Source organism: Musa acuminata, chromosome BXJ1-8 (genome assembly GCF_036884655.1).
Source record: "Musa acuminata AAA Group cultivar baxijiao chromosome BXJ1-8, Cavendish_Baxijiao_AAA, whole genome shotgun sequence".
NCBI classification, from domain to species: domain Eukaryota; kingdom Viridiplantae; phylum Streptophyta; class Magnoliopsida; order Zingiberales; family Musaceae; genus Musa; species Musa acuminata.
The window spans coordinates 7,277,476-7,294,058 of NC_088334.1; the positions used below are offsets into that span (position 1 = coordinate 7,277,476).

The window sequence follows — 16,583 nt, forward strand, 5'->3', positions numbered from 1 at the left end:
GCTGTGCGTGATCAGGCAGAGCCCGCAAGCCATCAATAATGCCGCCAAAAGAAAAAGAGAAGCGTCGTCGCTTTCAGAAATCTCCTAAGCAGATGCTCGAACCGATTTTTCTCATTTTATTAACAGCATGTAATGTAGATAATAAAGACCGCCATATGTATCGTATCATATCATACCACCGTATGTACCGATCTAATATACATCGATATATTTCATTGTATTACGTATCAATACATTCGATATGATTCAATATGTATGTGTCGATAATTGATTGATATATTAGTACAGATCGATAATATGAATAATTTATATATTTAATATGTTAATTTAAGAATACTTTTAAGTGACCCAAATCCTCCAATATAGTAATTATATTATTTTAAACAAATAAATAATTGAGATTAAAAATGTGCATGGATTATCTTTTTTTCTTTCATTCTTCCTCTTCTGACATCTTTTTTGGAAAAAATTACGATGATATTTATACATCAGAAATCAAATATTTCAGACTTTTAGTATTAAGAATGAAAAATAAGCTTAGCCTACTAACCTTTAAGAAAGGTATTTGATTTTTTAATAAAGGAATTCATGATGGGAATTGATACCATTAAAACTCCAATACTAGAGGATAGATAACATCCACACATGTTGTAACACTTTGATTTAGTTCCAAGTTGGAAGAAAGATGTAATATATGTTGTAATATTTCGATTTAGTTCCAGAAAGTAGGCAAATATTTTGATTGATTTAATTCGATGGTCGGGTAATGCGAGTTTAAATATTTTTTATTGGTAGTTCAAACTTGACTAAATTAGTGAGATAATTAACCTATTAGTAATTAAATATAATAATAAGAAGTTCAAGTAAGAGAAATCAGATGATATTGCAAAATAAGTTATTGGATTACAACACATCTAGTTAAGAAATCGAGTTTAAGTCTTATATTCAGTTAAAAGATTACATATTAGAGAAGGATCATTTATGAAAAAAATCTTAATCAATCAAGGCAAACATCAAGTTTATGAACCTAAACCTAGTTTGATCTTGTAAATTTGAACTTGAGTCAAGCTTAACATAATTCTAATTATATTCTTTTTTTCCTTATTTTTGAATGAAAAAACCAAAATAGATATTTTCATCTACCTTAATTTAAGCTTGTGAGGTCGCTATATATTAGCTTTTTAAATAGGTAAAAAATGATATATTAATTATTTATTATATTACTTAGCACAAAGAGGATTTATAGTAAATCCATATGTGGGTAAATACGATTAATATTAAAAAGAAAAAAATTAGCAACACATGTTGGGGTAGGGAGAGGCTAATCGAAACAAGAAGAAATTGTAGAAATTTACATCAATATTTATCAGTATTATATTTTTTTTTATTGATTCCCAAACTCAATAACTTGGATATTTTTTCTTATTACCTGGATATATAATATTTATTTAAATATTATTTATTCGATTCAGAATTAATCCGATCCCGAGAATAAATACCCAAATCAGATTTAGATTCGATTTCAAAGAAAAGTTGGCATTCAAATTATTGATCACATCATGGATCCACGGGCATTGATCAAATGGACGGTCCTGATAACAGTCTTGGATCATTAACTGACGATACTGCCATCCTTCTCTGCAGTAGTTAAACAACGACCCACTTGGTTGCGTCGGACAATCAAAGAGAACAACCTAAGGGATCGGTCGCGTCCATCATCGAACGGACGGCGCTGATCTCTTTGATTGTTCATTGAACGGCTGGAACGAGACGATTGAGGACCGAGTCTATATCTAACCGTTCGCCGATTGACGATCGGTTTCGCTTCCCCCATGGGAAGAATGGGTAGCGGAGAGCGAGCCATCCCTCCCTTTCCTCGACGTTGTCAGTGATGGGAGTCAAGTCAATCGTCGTTGTTCTCACAATCTGATCTCTCTTTGTGTGGATTTCTCTTTTTTTCTTCTCTTCCCGTGGCTTAAGGTACAATAGATCTTAATTTATTCCCCTTGGTTACTTGTATTTTGTTGTATGGTTCCTGTTGTCAGGTAAAATAGCTCGCCTTGGCTTCCCACAAATCTTTTCTTTTGTTAATTGTCTTGCTGCTTTGATTTGGTGAGCGAGTTTTATGTTCGGAAATAGACAAGGAACTGAAGTATGATCGGATGATTAGAGCTGCTAGCATGTTCATGTTGCCAAATCTTGATCTAGGGTTTCTTTTCTTTAATTTTTATTTAGCTTTGCAAGTAGAGGGCTTTTTGTTACCCCTAGTATTTTTTGGTTATTTTGGGAGAAGTAGCTGGATTGCAATTCATAATTAATGATATAGCAAGAGTATGTCCTCCCCTTTTGGTTTAGTTTTAATGTTATAGTTCATTTTTTTTGTTGTTGCCAATTGAAGTTGGTATGTGCTGGTATAATGTTACGCCCTTTCTCGTGATCTTTAAACTGATATTTCTGTGATATAACATTTTTTTAAAATTCCTGCTACGCTTCTGTTAATAAGTAGATGAGGAACCAAAGATTGGATGATTAGAGATGCTAGTATGTTCATGTTGGAAAATCATGATCTAGGGTTGTTATTATGTAGCGTTTGGGATAGATAGATTTTTGTGACCCTGAAGCCTTTGTTGGTTATTTTGGGAGTAGTAGCTGGATTGATCTTGATGATTGATGGCTTAGCAAGAGTATGTCTTCCTATCTCTGGTTTAATTTTATTATTACACTTGATTTTATTGCTTTGTTGGCAATTGAAGTTGGAATATGCTGGTTAAATAATATGTCAAAATGCCGTTTACCCATGATTTCAAACTGATTTTTCTATGTAATATATCACGAGTTCAGAAGCTTTGTTAATCTTCTGTCTTGTGTTTTCCGTTGGAAATAGTAGCTCCTTTGATATGTAAATTATGCCGAATATGATGGGTTAACAAATTTATATAATCTCCGGAGTGTTAATTGTGACTAGCTTTCAACTCTATTATGATTTGGCAGTGCATTGATTTCTGATAAAAGCAACTAGTTTTCTCCTTGGTAAATGAAGGCAAGTAATTCTGGATGAAATTAAGGAATCTACTTGTCATATTTCTTTATGCACACAACTGAAAGAAAAGCATATAATATTAACTCAATCTCAGTGTGCTGTTGATTGATGCTATGCATGAGGTTATTTTTAATTCACAATTCTGTTCAAATTGAAGTGAAGATTTTGTTGGAAATTGCTTGAGTTTCTTGCAGATCTTGGTTTAGATACTAGTGATAAGTTGAAGTAGAAGAGAGCGAAGGATGTCAAACAACAGGAGCACGCACTGGTGTTACCAGTGCAGGCAAAGAGTCCGACCTCGTGAGAGGGACATGCTCTGTCCCAATTGTGATTCTGGTTTTGTGATGGAGCTTGATGAGATGGAGGACACCATGAGCCACTTTGTTGGGATGGATCCTGATGCTGTTCATGAACCATGGATTAATATGATGGAGGCCATCTCTGTTATGATGAGGGAGGGGAGGACGGGAAGAAGACCTCACGGTGGGATCATGAGAAGAGCCAACATGAATTCAGGTTTTGGCATGGAATTTGGACCAGGACCTTGGTTGCTCTTTAGGGGACAGATCCCAGTTCATGCATTCGAGGACCATGGATTGGAAGTCCTCCTTGATGGGCATCATGGTGTTGGAGTTCGACGGACTGGCACGGCGGACTATTTTGTTGGTCCAGGGTTGGATGAACTGATTGAACAACTGATGCAGAATAACAGGCACGGACCACCACCTGCCTCACAATCATCTATTAATGCCATGCCCACCATAAAAATCAACCAGAGGCATCTACATGGAGACTCACACTGTCCCGTTTGTAAAGAGAGGTTTGAAATAGGGTCCGAGGCACGAGAGATGCCATGTAAGCATTTCTATCACTCTGAGTGCATCATCCCATGGTTAGAACAGCATAACTCATGTCCAGTTTGCCGTTGTGAGATGCCAACTCAGGGTTCTGGCAGTTGCAGCAGTTCAAGATCGAGTAATCAAAGTCCAGGTAGTAGTTTGAGAAACAGTGGACGTTCACGCAGGAGTCTATGGTCATACTTGTGGCCTTTTCGTTCTTCAAGTTCTAATTCTAGTTCTAGTTGAACCCAGTTGCTGTAAGCATTCTGCTACTAAATAAGTTTGGTTATTCTGGGTAGCTTTGATCTCTGTTAATCCATGGCCTTGTTATATTGTGTTGTATTTCTCAGCTTAATCGTCTGAAAAACTAGTGAATTTACTTGTTTAAAAAGATGTGTTTGCCCATCAAATAGTGGAGTGGCTGGTGTTTTTGTGCTTTATAACTTCTGATTAAATGGTGATTGTTTGCTCATTTCCACATCTTTCGTTCTTGTACCAAATTTATTGGGTGCTATTACACAGTTTGTTCTATGCTTTAGCAGTGCTATTACACAGTTTTGAAGAATAGAAAAAAATATTGCGAATGACTGTTTTATTGAAGTTGCATTTATTTTTGTTTTCTGCTTGCACCTTTGATCTGGGTCCCAGATCGTAGATGGTTGGTCAATTCATTTCAGTACATGCCTAACAAATTCTGAAGTTAAAGCTGTTCAAAGTGTTGCCCGAATCATCCATTGTTATTGCATGTCTTAAGTAGGCCGTGATGCCTCCTCTTTCATAACTTGCGCTTCAATTCGACAATACTTGTCATCTGTTTGTGGATCATAGGGCATCACACATTTATCAGGAAGGAAACTATGCTTTGCATTGGTTAGCTAATTTTGGTGGAATCAATCATTTTCATCATGAATCAGACAGAGGCTTTGATCTCCTCCCACTAATTTCACCTTTCATTAATTTTGCAACTGTTAGACATTTGGTCGTCATCTATTCTTTGCTTTTACTGATGTGATGCAGTTCTTAGAATTCCTTCTCGGTCCTTTATGTGAGTTAAACTGAACTCTGGTTATCTATACTCAACCATGATTACCAATGATTTTCAAAATATTAAAATTTAAATATCTTAAAGTCTCTCTGATACTTTCATTAAAAGACAAACTCTAAAAGCACAAAAACGCAAAAGTCTATGAAATATATAATAATTTCTTTATGGGTATTGATCTTATTTGAAGTTTCCATATTATAAATTACAACGCCATATGTACAAGCTTTTGAGTTTTGCGCATATATAATATATATATATATATATATATATATATATATATATATATATATATATATATATATATATATATATATATATATATATATGATTCATGGACGTGGCTGGGATTTATTGTTTCCTTGTCTAGATGACTGGGTCAGGCCGACCTGCTCCAAAGCGAGCAACTAAAGTTGGGCTGTGACACGACGAAATACGGCCCAATTTGTATGCGGCGTTCAATATATAGTCCCACATCGATTAATTGATCGTGAATAATGTACTCTATATTGGCAATGATCAGGCGAACGCTTGTCTCTTCGGAGACATCCGATAAAATTGGAACGATACAGAGAAGATTAGCATGGCCCCTGCGCAAGGATGACACGCACAAATCGAGAAATGGTCCAAATTTTTTTTGTCATTTGATCTCTGGGCTCCGTGGTTCTTTGATTTCTCTGTGTTTTTGTTCTAGGAATGATTTGTTTGCTCTGTGATTACTTGGATCTTTCTCCTTGTCTTTGTTTGACTTGTTTATGGCTTTCAATCAGGAGTTTGTTTCTGATAGGGTCTCCTTTCCTTTGCGTAGGGTGGTTTTCGATCGGGTTTATCCTTCTGATTCGATCTCTGGGCTCCGTGGTTCTTTGATTTCTCTGTGTTTTTGTTTCAGGAATGATTTGTTTGCTCTGTGATTACTTGGATCTTTCTCCTTGTCTTTGTTTGATTTGTTTATGGCTTTCAATCAGGAGTTTGTTTCTGATAGGGTCTCCTTTCCTTTGCGTAGGGTGGTTTTCGATCGGGTTTATCCTTCTGATTCGAACTCTCTTGTTTGGTTTGTTTGATACGTTTCAGGTTCTCACACCCGAAGAATATGTATGGATTCCAGGAACTCGCTCGTTAAATTAGTTGGTTTTTCATGCATAAATCTAGATCTTGTCCAATTTATTCTCTCTCTTGCCCTGTCGGTTCTATCTCTTCTTCGTTTTCATTTTTATTTGGTTTGATTTGATTATGTCTCTCAATCAGGTTCTTCTTTCTGAACCGTTCTCCTTTTTCTTTTCCATCCCTTTATGTTCTCATTAGGTTTTTCCCCTGTGTTGTTCTTAATAGGTTTCTCGTTCCTTATTCGATCTCTTTTGGTTCTTTTGTTTGGTTTGTTTAGATCATTTTCAAGTTCTGAAACCCTAAGAACATGGATGGAATCTCAAATTTGCTGTTAGTTGTCTATTTACGTTGCATTTTTTGCCTAACAGAATGAAGAAGCTTATCGATTGTGGTGGCTGACGCTTTACTCTTCCAACTTATTTGGCTTCTGGATATCACCTCCATTTTTTAGTCTTTCTTTGCTCAACCATGGACTATAAATATTCAACACAAGATAGAACTCTACTCTAAACTAGCCATCCCCTTTCGAATCACACACCATTGTGCTGAATTCAGCAGTGAAAATAAAATATATATACTGATCAAATTCTGGGTAGTAATGCACACAGTTCCATTTATCATGAATGCGTCCAATATATATTTAATACATGAAACACATCAATTGATTCTTGTTATTTGCCTTGGCCACTTGCACTTTTTCATTCTAATATTAGGTGTTTCGGTATTCGGATTTTCTAGCATATGGGCATCATTGTTTAATTTTAACTAGATACGACCCTTCAGCAGCTGAGCAGTACTCACTTTCGATTTGTTATAACCTAATACTAAAGTGTGTTGAATTTCCTGCTTGTCTCGCTGCATATTTTTTGGCAAATGTGTTTTGATCTTGTAGTTTACTTACTATGAAGAGACTGGGATTTCTCCCACAATAACATGCTGGCATGCGACTTGAACTTGAGATGATGCCTTTCTATTGCTGTTGCAATTACAGCTTTTAATAAATTCAATTAGAGAAGCAACCTGGAATGGGTCTAGAAGTAAGTTCTGCACTAAGGGAAATGCTGGAGAAGAGGAATGGACCAAGGTTGATGATGTGTAAACTCCATTAGTGACAGTAAACCAACTACTTGCTTTACATAAGTTGCTTGGAAAAATGCAACTAAATATAAATGTTCTGAAGTTCATTATGATTATTAGCAGTAGGTACCAGTTTGACAGAATTATTGAAAATCATGTCTGGACTTTTCTTTGTACAGAATGTTGAACCTGCTACGCCGCATTGCTTGCATCAGTTTTCTCTCTAATTATAGACACTGACCATGTGGATAAGTATATTTTCGTGTATTTTACATGCAGTGAAAGCATATATACGTGGCTTGCCTACTAAACCTTCTTGTTCACCATGAAAACTGTTCTTGCAATGTAACAAAGCAACATTTGCTTTAGGTTAAGCTGTCATTGTTTATTTCCTGTGTTTATCTAATGGGACTGAATGAATACAGGTGGTTCTAAATTAAGCTGTTCATAAATGTTCTTTCATTAGTGCGTGATGCATTGTAAAGACAATGATTTTTATTTGAATAGCAAGATTACTCGATAACATGTCCTCATGTTCTTTCTGCTTTTGTAGCTGAGAAGAAAAATATATTGGTCTTCACAGCCTGATTCTAAGATATTATTTATTCTATATTTCAGATTTACTTTTTTATGTCTGAGAGATTTTTGGTTTTGGTACTTTATGACCGAGTCATGGCTTTGCAACTGATCTATAAAAATATGAATTGTGCATTTTCAAAAAAGAAACTTAATGGAGCATGATGTTTTGAAGTGTTAATTTTTCTTGCCAGTTGAGTCCTAGGGTACATTGGGGTAGCTGCCATCCATTCATGATCCTCGATAGTGAATAATTTCCTTTACTATCAGCAGATTGTTCATAGTTACCAATAGGATCACACTTGTTCTTTGCCTTTGTTTTGCCCAATTATTGTTGAGCAAACAAACCCCGGAAACATGGAGTTGCTTCTCTTTGTCACTGACCTTAGGAATTATTCAGCAACATGAACGACCCCATATCTATTGCTTCACATTCATCCTCACCTGCGCTTCATATTATATATTTAATTTTGTGGAACTAATTGGATTCATGTACTACAGAGTACCTTACGAAGATCCTCTCACCAATGTGAAGTAAATGAGAAACAAGTATAAATTTGGGAAGGCGATGCCATTATGATCCCTTATAATAATTCTCATATAGTTATGGAATAACCACATTGGTATTAATTTCGAAGAATCCATATACTCGAGATGCCCATCTCATTTGTGTGTTTGATAGTGATGGAGTTTTGTGTCCTGCAGAGGACAAAATAAATGGATGAAATAGCTAATGAGAAAAGATGGAGCTATTCACCAAATAACCCAAGCATTTGAAGTAGTAAAGCCTATCGTGTTAGATATCTGTCTAAATAGATACTTGGAGTTCATCTATTAGTTCTTCAACTGGCATTTTCATTAACAAGAGGACTTGTGTCCCATATATGCTCTCTCATCCTGTTACTCCTCCAACACGATTCTATTAAAGAATACGAAATTCTTTGTGGACCGTGGAGGTGTTTGAATGAATGTTTAGAAAAAAGGGTGTAATACAAGCTTGGTACAGTTCATATGACATCTTTTACATTAGCGTATAGTGTTAGTAACACTAAAACATTATGGGTAATTAATATGAATAATATTCTTTTCTAAAGGAACAATGCTAAAGTTGTGTTATGTGAAAATTTTAAAAATTGGGCAAATATTGTGCTTCCCTATTATCAAGGTCAATCACAAGGACAAATAAATGGGCAGGTTGGAATCTAGAACTACATTTCCTACTGTTAATGGAGGAACAGAATATTAGAATAATAAACGCGAGGAATATTAGATTTTGGGTATTAACTTTCACTTGGCACATCACTGGGCCAGACCTAAGAGACATGCAAAGGCCGGTCACAAGTCAGGCTGGGCTAAACCAGGGTTTAAAGATGGTGGCGGCCAGGAAAATAATCCCACTCACGATCTATTTGATAACTTGCTCTACATAGGAGTCGACAAGATATCAAAATGTTTTCTTGGAAACATCCAATTGAATTGAAACGATATAGAAAATATTTGCATGGCTCCTGTTCGACACAAATATTTAGTTTCCCGCATTTGATCTTTCCTTGTTTTTGTTGTTTGATTGTCACTCAGGTGTTTCCTTCTCTTGTTTTCTCTTTCTGGGTTGATTTATTTCTCTTCTTATTTTGTTTGATTTTGTTTGTAATATTTCTTTATGATCTGATATTTTTCTTTTGGCTTAATTCGGTTGTGGTTCTCAATCAGGCTCTTCTTTCTGAATTGATCCTCGTTTCATCTTCCTTTTCTTTGGTTCTTAACATGGACCTTTTCCCCTCTGTGGTTCTCAAATCATGGTTTTGGTTTGTTATGATCATTTGCTGGTTCTGAAACCTTAAGAACATGGATGAAGCCCTGAATTATCTTGCTACTATATATTAGTTATCCTTGCATGTAAATGCACACCTGTATACTTTATTCTGCCTACACCATGAAGAAGGTTGTCAGTTGTGGTGTTAGCTGCCAATTGCACTAGTCTTTTCGTTCTAGCATTAAAAAAAGGAAAGAGGATCACAGAGTGTGATATGGCCTTTGTAGAAGAGGGAAAAGGGTGAAGATTTAAGAAGACAGTGATGTAGGACATCCCTTCTCGAAGCCTTGTTTGTCTATATATACAAGAAGAATTCAGAGGTTGCAACTGAGAAAGAACCGAAATAAGATTCTAGATTCTTGTGAACTAGAAACATCTTAAATAGTTGGTCGTCAATTTTTAAGAAGGAAGGAGCACATGGATGGAGTTTGGCTTCAACAGTTGTCCTTCTATTAGCAATAAATATGCTGTCAGAAGTAATGCCATTCATGAATTACTTGTTCTTCTGTCTTTTTACTAACTTGCTACTATAGTCACAACCTGTTTGGTTGCATTCTTCAAAGGTAACTTTTTTAGCTCTAGCATTTCATTTATCAGGGAAACGGACAAAGAAAAAATGGATAGTTGATGCAAGCCGAGATGATTAGATGAACATATAAACACAACTTGTACAGGTGTAACTTGATCATTTTCAGTTGAGCCCAAGTCCAATTTGTAAACGGATACAAAATCTGCAAGTCTAATTGGAATCAGCTTGACATCAGATATATTCACAGAGACGAGTTTAGTTATCTTACACATTAATGCAGTCACTCGTAGCAGGTTATATTAACCCAAGGTATTGTCATGTTTGAGAATGTTTTTGGTTGATTTAATCAAATCAAGTCCTTTTTTTTCATTTTTTACTATATGTGGAAAGGTAATTGGATTAGATCAGGTTTAGTTTTGTTAGTTGAAATGTTTAGGTTTCTAAAATTTGGAAATTTATTTGGAGTTGCTTGGTAATTGGCAACTATATCTTCTCTGAGTACTTCCATGCTTTACTTGCTTTTGATTTTTTTTTTGACTGCTATACTAATTTGAAGTTCACACTCTCATGTTTTTCACTTGTGCATAAAACTCTGATGATATCATGTGGTTTGTTCTGGGCTTATGAGAAGTTTGTCAGTAAAAACACATATGAGTTGATACTGTTGATGAGGTCTTCCTCTAAAGAATGAGCTCTTGGTATATGTTGAAATATACAGACCTTTTCATAAGTGAGTTTTCGAAAGATAGCTGTTTAATCTAGTATTCGTTGTAAATTTTCATTCTTTTGTGATAGTAATACTAACCCATTTATTTATATTTTGCCAATTTTCTTATGTGTTTCAAATGAATTCAGGTTAGTGCTGTTGCGAACATGGAAGCAAAGAAAAGTTCTTCTCATACTGTATTAAAGCAGTAATGGTTGCCCACATGAGATTCTCTGAGCAAGTACGTCAATCTCATTCCCTGTCTGCATTCACTTTCTTTGTATTGGTCGAGCAAGACAAACTTGGAAAGAGGAACTTGCAATTTAATTTCATCCATCAATAGTTGCCTATTCATGCAATAATGTGGAAGCCTTGATGCAATATGTTGAGTCAGAGTTAGCTGATTGCTTGCACATACTGGTTTCTGATTCAAATGCCTCCAAAATGTGTTATAGGACTTAATAATGTATGGCGATTAATACACATACATAAAAAATTGCATACTTTGTCACAGGCTTTGTGAAATCAAATAGATACTTGCATGAAGTTGTGTAGCTGAGCATGATGGATAAAAAGTTATAGGAGAGATGAGAAGAAGAAGAAGAAGAAGAAGAAGAAGAAGAAGAGAGGGTAGGAGAGATGAGAAGAAAGAGAAGAAGAAGAGAGGGGTCGGAGAAGGATAACATGTCATTAGGATAACTTGTAATTCCATTAGAAGAACTCCACACACTTCCATATTAGAGATTTCTCCTTTGTTTGTTACATAAGATATTTTGATCCCTAAGCCAGCTTAAATACTTGAAGGGGAAGAAAAGCATCAAAATTTGGGTGTAGGTGATCTTAGGTTGATAAATCAATCACATTCAAGGATGAAATTAGGAAAATTTAGTAAGGAATCACAATTATGGATCCAATTGATCATATAATGATATAGTGCAGATTCACCAATTTTATGCAATTAAATCATAATTTCATTAAACTGTGATCATCAAATGGTTCAGACTAAAGTTGCCTTTGATTATATTACTGTTCTGTGCATGATTTTTGTCCTAATTATGGGTAATAATTTAGGTCAAAATTCGACATGATTATAAGTAATAAAACCTACAATTAAATTGGTTGGGCCAGTTTTGAATTAATTGGGTGTAATCACATAATATTAGGTTAGAGATCATAATAATATGGCCATTTTGGAAAAATCCTGAAACTTTACAATGCATATATTGTTCACTAGCCAATTGTCCATCTACGACAGGAGCTGTCTGTCACTGAAACTGAAGATTACAGCCAATAACCCCTCTCACAGGTGAGATTATTCCACCAACTCTTAAAGATCTCTTAAAGGTTGGGTTCTAAAGAAATGAAAAGCAAATTTAACTTGTGTTCAAGTTCCCAGAGCTGTAGTTTCTTATGAAGCACAGAGGCAGAGATGAGACTGGTACAGGGGATATTGATGGTGACATTTACTGCCCCCACCTCAAATGCAAGAGAGATTATTGTCAGTCATTATATGTTTACCTTTTGCAACCACCTGATGAACTCCATCAACCCTTTTCCTATCCTACATCCTCATCTCTCCACCATCTCCACCCTACTCCCTCCAGCCATGCATTAAACAGCCTTAACATCATCTATCCAACTCCTTTAAATCCCTCTTTATGAGAGAGAAGGAATCCGAGGTTTCTCATCGACTGGGAGCTGAACTCCTCCTCCTCACCTCACCCCATCCAACCCGGCAGTGGAGCTTGATGGCTTGCAGCTGCCACAAGCCTCGTTACCAGAGGCTAAATAAGCTTCCTCCAGAGACAGAAGAGGATGAAATCAGTGGCGGATCCAAAGAGATGGCGGTGGTGTTCAAGAGGAGGCGGCACAGCTGGCTGAGGCTGAACAGAAGTGGGAGGTGGCGAAAGCCGAGGGTCCGGGTGGCCGGGCTGAGGAAGTTCCTGAGTAAGGCCACCGTAGTGGGGGCTGCAGTGAGGGTGTCAGTGGCCAAGGTGCTCACGAGGTTGAAGGAGGGAAGGCCTTATCTGGGGGAACTCTTTGCAGGTAACTACATGTTCATGCAAGTGAGCCCTTCACCAACCATTCCGTACGTGGAGAAGCCATTCTCGCTCGCTAAGCACCGGCACCGACATCACCCACCGCCATCACATTTGATGCTCTAAACGTTTGCTTCTAGTCTTTCTTCTAACCAGAGGTATAATAAAGGTCTTGTCTCGGTGCTGCTGCTCTGTTGCTTTTGTATAATAATGATGGGCTTGTCTCAGAGGTAAAGTTATTGTGTCTCTGATCTCAGCTATCATGTTTTAGCCATCTATGTTGTCCAATTTTTGTTCTATTATGAGCATGATGATTTATTGTGACTGACTGGTAATCTTTCTTCCTTAGTGGATGTCACCATTTATTCTTTACAACAATAAAAAAATTATTATTATAATATATTTTGTTTTCTTGTACAGCTGACATTTTTTCTTCTTTTACTCTCTCACTCTCTCTTTCTTTCTCGGTATGCTGTTCCATATTGGATTGGAAAATGAAGTACGAAAGATCATTTACTTTCTTCTGAACTTGTTTGTTAAACTGGCAAGAGTTTAGCAGCAAAAATGTCTTCTGGATGGAGCCAATCTGGATAAAGGAAATCAAACATGGATTGCATTGAAGCAGATAAAAGCTGACGAGAACATTCTCTGAGAAAAAGATCAGTTGTTTAGCGCATTACCCATCAGATAAATATATCCATGAAAAGCACAGAGGAGGTTGAGAGTTCTCAACTGCTGAGTACATCAATAGCACTGCAGCCCGGGGGCTTCAACAATCCTTTATCTAGAATCATGCCTCTTGTTCTCAGTGCTTCACTCCACATTTCATAATACGCAAATAAGTTAGAAAGCGTAACATAATAGCCTGTGTTTTCAGGTTCTAAGCAAAACAGTTTCCCAGCCACTGTTTTACCGATATCGAGATCGCCATGATCATGGCAGGCGCTTAACAGAGCACCCCATACTCCTGGTTTTGCTTCGACGGGCAATCTCTTTAAGAATTCGAAAGCCTCTCCAAGTCTTCCAGCTCGACCGAGCAAATCGATCATACAAACATGGTGCTCAGCAGTGGGTTCAATCCCAAATTTCTCCGACATAGCGTCGTAGCACTTCCATCCTTCATCGACTAGTCCACAGTGGCTACAAGCAGATAAAAGAGCAATGAATGTGCTTTTGGTCGCCTTGACGCCTAAACGGCACATCCACGAGAAAAGCTCGATGGATCTTCTTCCCTGTCCATGAAACCCGTATGCTGAAATCATGGAGTTCCAAGAGGCAATAGATTTTTCATTAGAACTTGTGAAAATTCGAGTGGCGATATCTAGTCTTCCACACTTGCTGTACATATCGACAAGCGCTGACAGTATATATGTGTTCCTTTGTAAGCAAAACCTGAACACATAGCCATTAACTTCCTTGCCGTGGCTGAGATCTACTAACTGAGTGCAGGCACAGATAACTCCGACTATGGAAAATTCATTTGGTCGAACGCCTTCCATATTCTGAAACAACTGCAAAGATTTGTCACCTTCCTTGTTCTGTGCAAAACCAGAGATCATGCAATTCCAGGAACACAAATTTCTGTCACCATTTAATTTGAACAGCGTCTCCGCGCTCTTGGAATCATGACAATGAAAATACATGGTCAGCAATGCATTCTTCACACGGATATCAAAATTTACCAGACTCTTCAGAGCTAAGCCATGAAGGCATTGGCCATAAGATAACAGTCCTAAGTTCCCACATGCTGATACAGCACTGACAAATGTGATGGAGTCAGGTTTTGGAAGCAGAAAGGAGCACATAGAAGTGAGCATGCCAAGTGCCTCCTTGTAATAACCATTCTGCACACAGCCAACTATCATTGTATTCCATGAGACAATATCTGATATGGGTAGAAGTCTTTCAAATAGTAAGATGGAAGCACTTAGATCACCGCAATTAATATACATTAGCATAAGTGCATTCATAGCTGACATACTGATTATCAATCCATACCTGATGAGGCAAGCATGAAGTGCCTTCCCAAATCTAAGATCTTCAGCACCAGTGCAAGAAGGAAGAATTGCCAAGAAAGTAACCACACTGCATCTCGGTCCGCTTTGAAGCAATTCGCAGAACAAGGCTCGAGCCTCTTCCTTCGACGAATCATTTTGAGAGAATCCAAATATCATGGTGTTCCATGAAATTATATCCTTATTAGTCATCTTCCTGAATAGAAGGAATGAAGAGTTCAGATCACCACACTCTAAATACATATCAAGCAAGGCATTTTCTACAGATGAATCTAAGGGATCTGTTTCCTTCTTGATGGCAAAAGCATGAATAGATTTCCCTTCACGAAGCAGGTTCAACTCACGACATGCTGGAATAATGGTAATTAGTGTAGTATCATCAGGCTGAATCATGTGTTTTGACTGCATCTCCCAAAAATGATTCAGGAATTCATCATATCTTCCATTGTCCAACAACCCACCAATCATCGCGTTCCATGAAACTACATTCTTATTTGCAAGTCCCTTAAACACTGCATCTGCTGCTTCCACATTTTCACATCTGAAATAAAATAAAATAAGGCAATTTGATAAAGAAGAATAAGTGTTTGCTTCATACCCCATTTTGATCACAAGAGCATGCACTGATTCCCCGTGACCCCAATACTCTTCCGCTAAAGAGCATGCCGTTACAGCACTCGAAAGGGTCACTGCATCTGCGTCGACATTTGAGCGGCGCATTTCCCTGAAATAATACACCGATCTCTCGGGAAAACCATTAAATGTGCATCCGCTGATCATAGAGTTCCATGAAGAGATATCCTTAACTTCCATCTCCTCGAAGACAAGCTCTGAAGAACTCATGTTGTCACACTTAGCATACATATCGATCAAAGCATTACAAAGATTACCATCCATGAGAAAATTTCTCTTCATTATAGTGCCATGAAGAGTTGTTCCATAATTCATGTAATGCATGCGAGAGGAAGCCATCAGCATGATCAGCAGTGTCGTCGAATCGAACTCACCAAAGGATTCTACCATTTCTTGGAAAAGCAGAAAAGAGCTTTTGTAATGACAATTAAGGACATAGGCACTAATAATCGCATTCCAAAATATGACGTCGCGCGCAGCGGTCTCATCGAAAATTGCCATGGCGGAGCGCAAATCCTGAGCTCTGGCATATGCACTGAGGAGGGAGGTACGGGCAGCAAGGTCGGAGAGCGCATTGGCCTTAAGCGACAAGCAGTGGACGGAAGAAACAAGATCAGGCTCAACGAAAGTGCCCTTCAGGAAATTGAGAGCACGAAAGGCAAACATAGTTGTCTGAGACATTTCGTCGAGCAGGTAGTGGGTGGATAGCGAAGAGATGCTCGAGCCATTGGCGATGGGAGTTTGGAACAGGTACTTCGATCTGCGAGGTCCTGCTGTCGATGTTAGGCTTCTCGATGGGAGGATGGTGGGAAGGACAAACCCCCTCGGTCCTCTTATCATTCACCTCCTCTTCTTCTTCTTCTTCTTCTTCTCTTTCGACTGGGGCTTACGACGCTAAACTTTTTCTAGGAGAATTCACTGGTGAGACCTTTTCGTCCAAACATGAGGAACACTTTCTTTATACGTCGGAGTGTTTCAGTGATCTATCACACAAACCTCTGACGTGAGATAGATACTGTTCTCAGACGTACATTATTGGAGCTGACGTTGATTCCAAGTCATTAGACCTTATATTGTTCTATTTTCGTATTATTACATGAATTAATTTGAGTTGCAGAACCTTTTGTCTTCATACTATATTCTCTCTTCAGATAACATACTAACCATTCA

General features: G+C 37.5%; 2 protein-coding genes, 1 long non-coding RNA gene and 1 other non-coding gene across 9 annotated transcripts; 3 read left to right on the forward strand and 1 right to left on the reverse strand.

The window, feature by feature from the left end:
- Window positions 1–1,806: 1,806 nt before the first annotated feature.
- On the forward strand, window positions 1,807–4,221 carry LOC103993396 (probable E3 ubiquitin-protein ligase RHC1A). 2 transcript variants are annotated; one of them, XM_009413443.3, is made up of 2 exons: window positions 1,807–1,980; window positions 3,235–4,221. In XM_009413443.3, the coding sequence occupies exon 2, from the start codon at window positions 3,283–3,285 to the stop codon at window positions 4,123–4,125; it is 843 nt and encodes a 280-aa protein (XP_009411718.1). In that variant the 5' UTR covers window positions 1,807–1,980; window positions 3,235–3,282; the 3' UTR covers window positions 4,126–4,221. The 2 variants fall into 2 exon arrangements, with proteins under 2 accessions (XP_009411718.1, XP_064934672.1); XM_065078600.1 differs by lacking the exon at window positions 1,807–1,980 and adding an exon at window positions 1,986–2,045.
- A 1,201-nt stretch (window positions 4,222–5,422) lies between these two features.
- Window positions 5,423–13,089, forward strand: LOC135587332 (uncharacterized). Of its 4 annotated transcripts, none has more exons than XR_010475848.1 (3): window positions 5,428–10,750; window positions 10,876–10,967; window positions 11,961–13,089. It is a non-coding gene; the product is annotated as an uncharacterized LOC135587332 (long non-coding RNA). The 4 variants fall into 4 exon arrangements; XR_010475846.1 differs by having other exon boundaries at window positions 11,982–13,089; XR_010475847.1 differs by having other exon boundaries at window positions 5,423–10,967.
- LOC135591877 (U6 spliceosomal RNA) lies at window positions 5,455–5,557 on the forward strand. Its single transcript, XR_010478644.1, has one exon. It is a non-coding gene; the product is annotated as a U6 spliceosomal RNA (small nuclear RNA).
- A 374-nt stretch (window positions 13,090–13,463) lies between the features above and the next one.
- LOC135587329 (pentatricopeptide repeat-containing protein At4g19220, mitochondrial-like) lies at window positions 13,464–16,477 on the reverse strand. 2 transcript variants are annotated; one of them, XM_065078602.1, is made up of 2 exons: window positions 15,379–16,477; window positions 13,464–14,976 (listed from the first exon to the last, which is right to left on the reverse strand). In XM_065078602.1, the coding sequence occupies exons 1-2, from the start codon at window positions 16,251–16,253 to the stop codon at window positions 13,494–13,496; spliced, it is 2,358 nt and encodes a 785-aa protein (XP_064934674.1). In that variant the 5' UTR covers window positions 16,254–16,477; the 3' UTR covers window positions 13,464–13,493. The 2 variants fall into 2 exon arrangements, with proteins under 2 accessions (XP_064934674.1, XP_064934673.1); XM_065078601.1 differs by having other exon boundaries at window positions 13,464–16,477.
- Window positions 16,478–16,583: the final 106 nt, after the last annotated feature.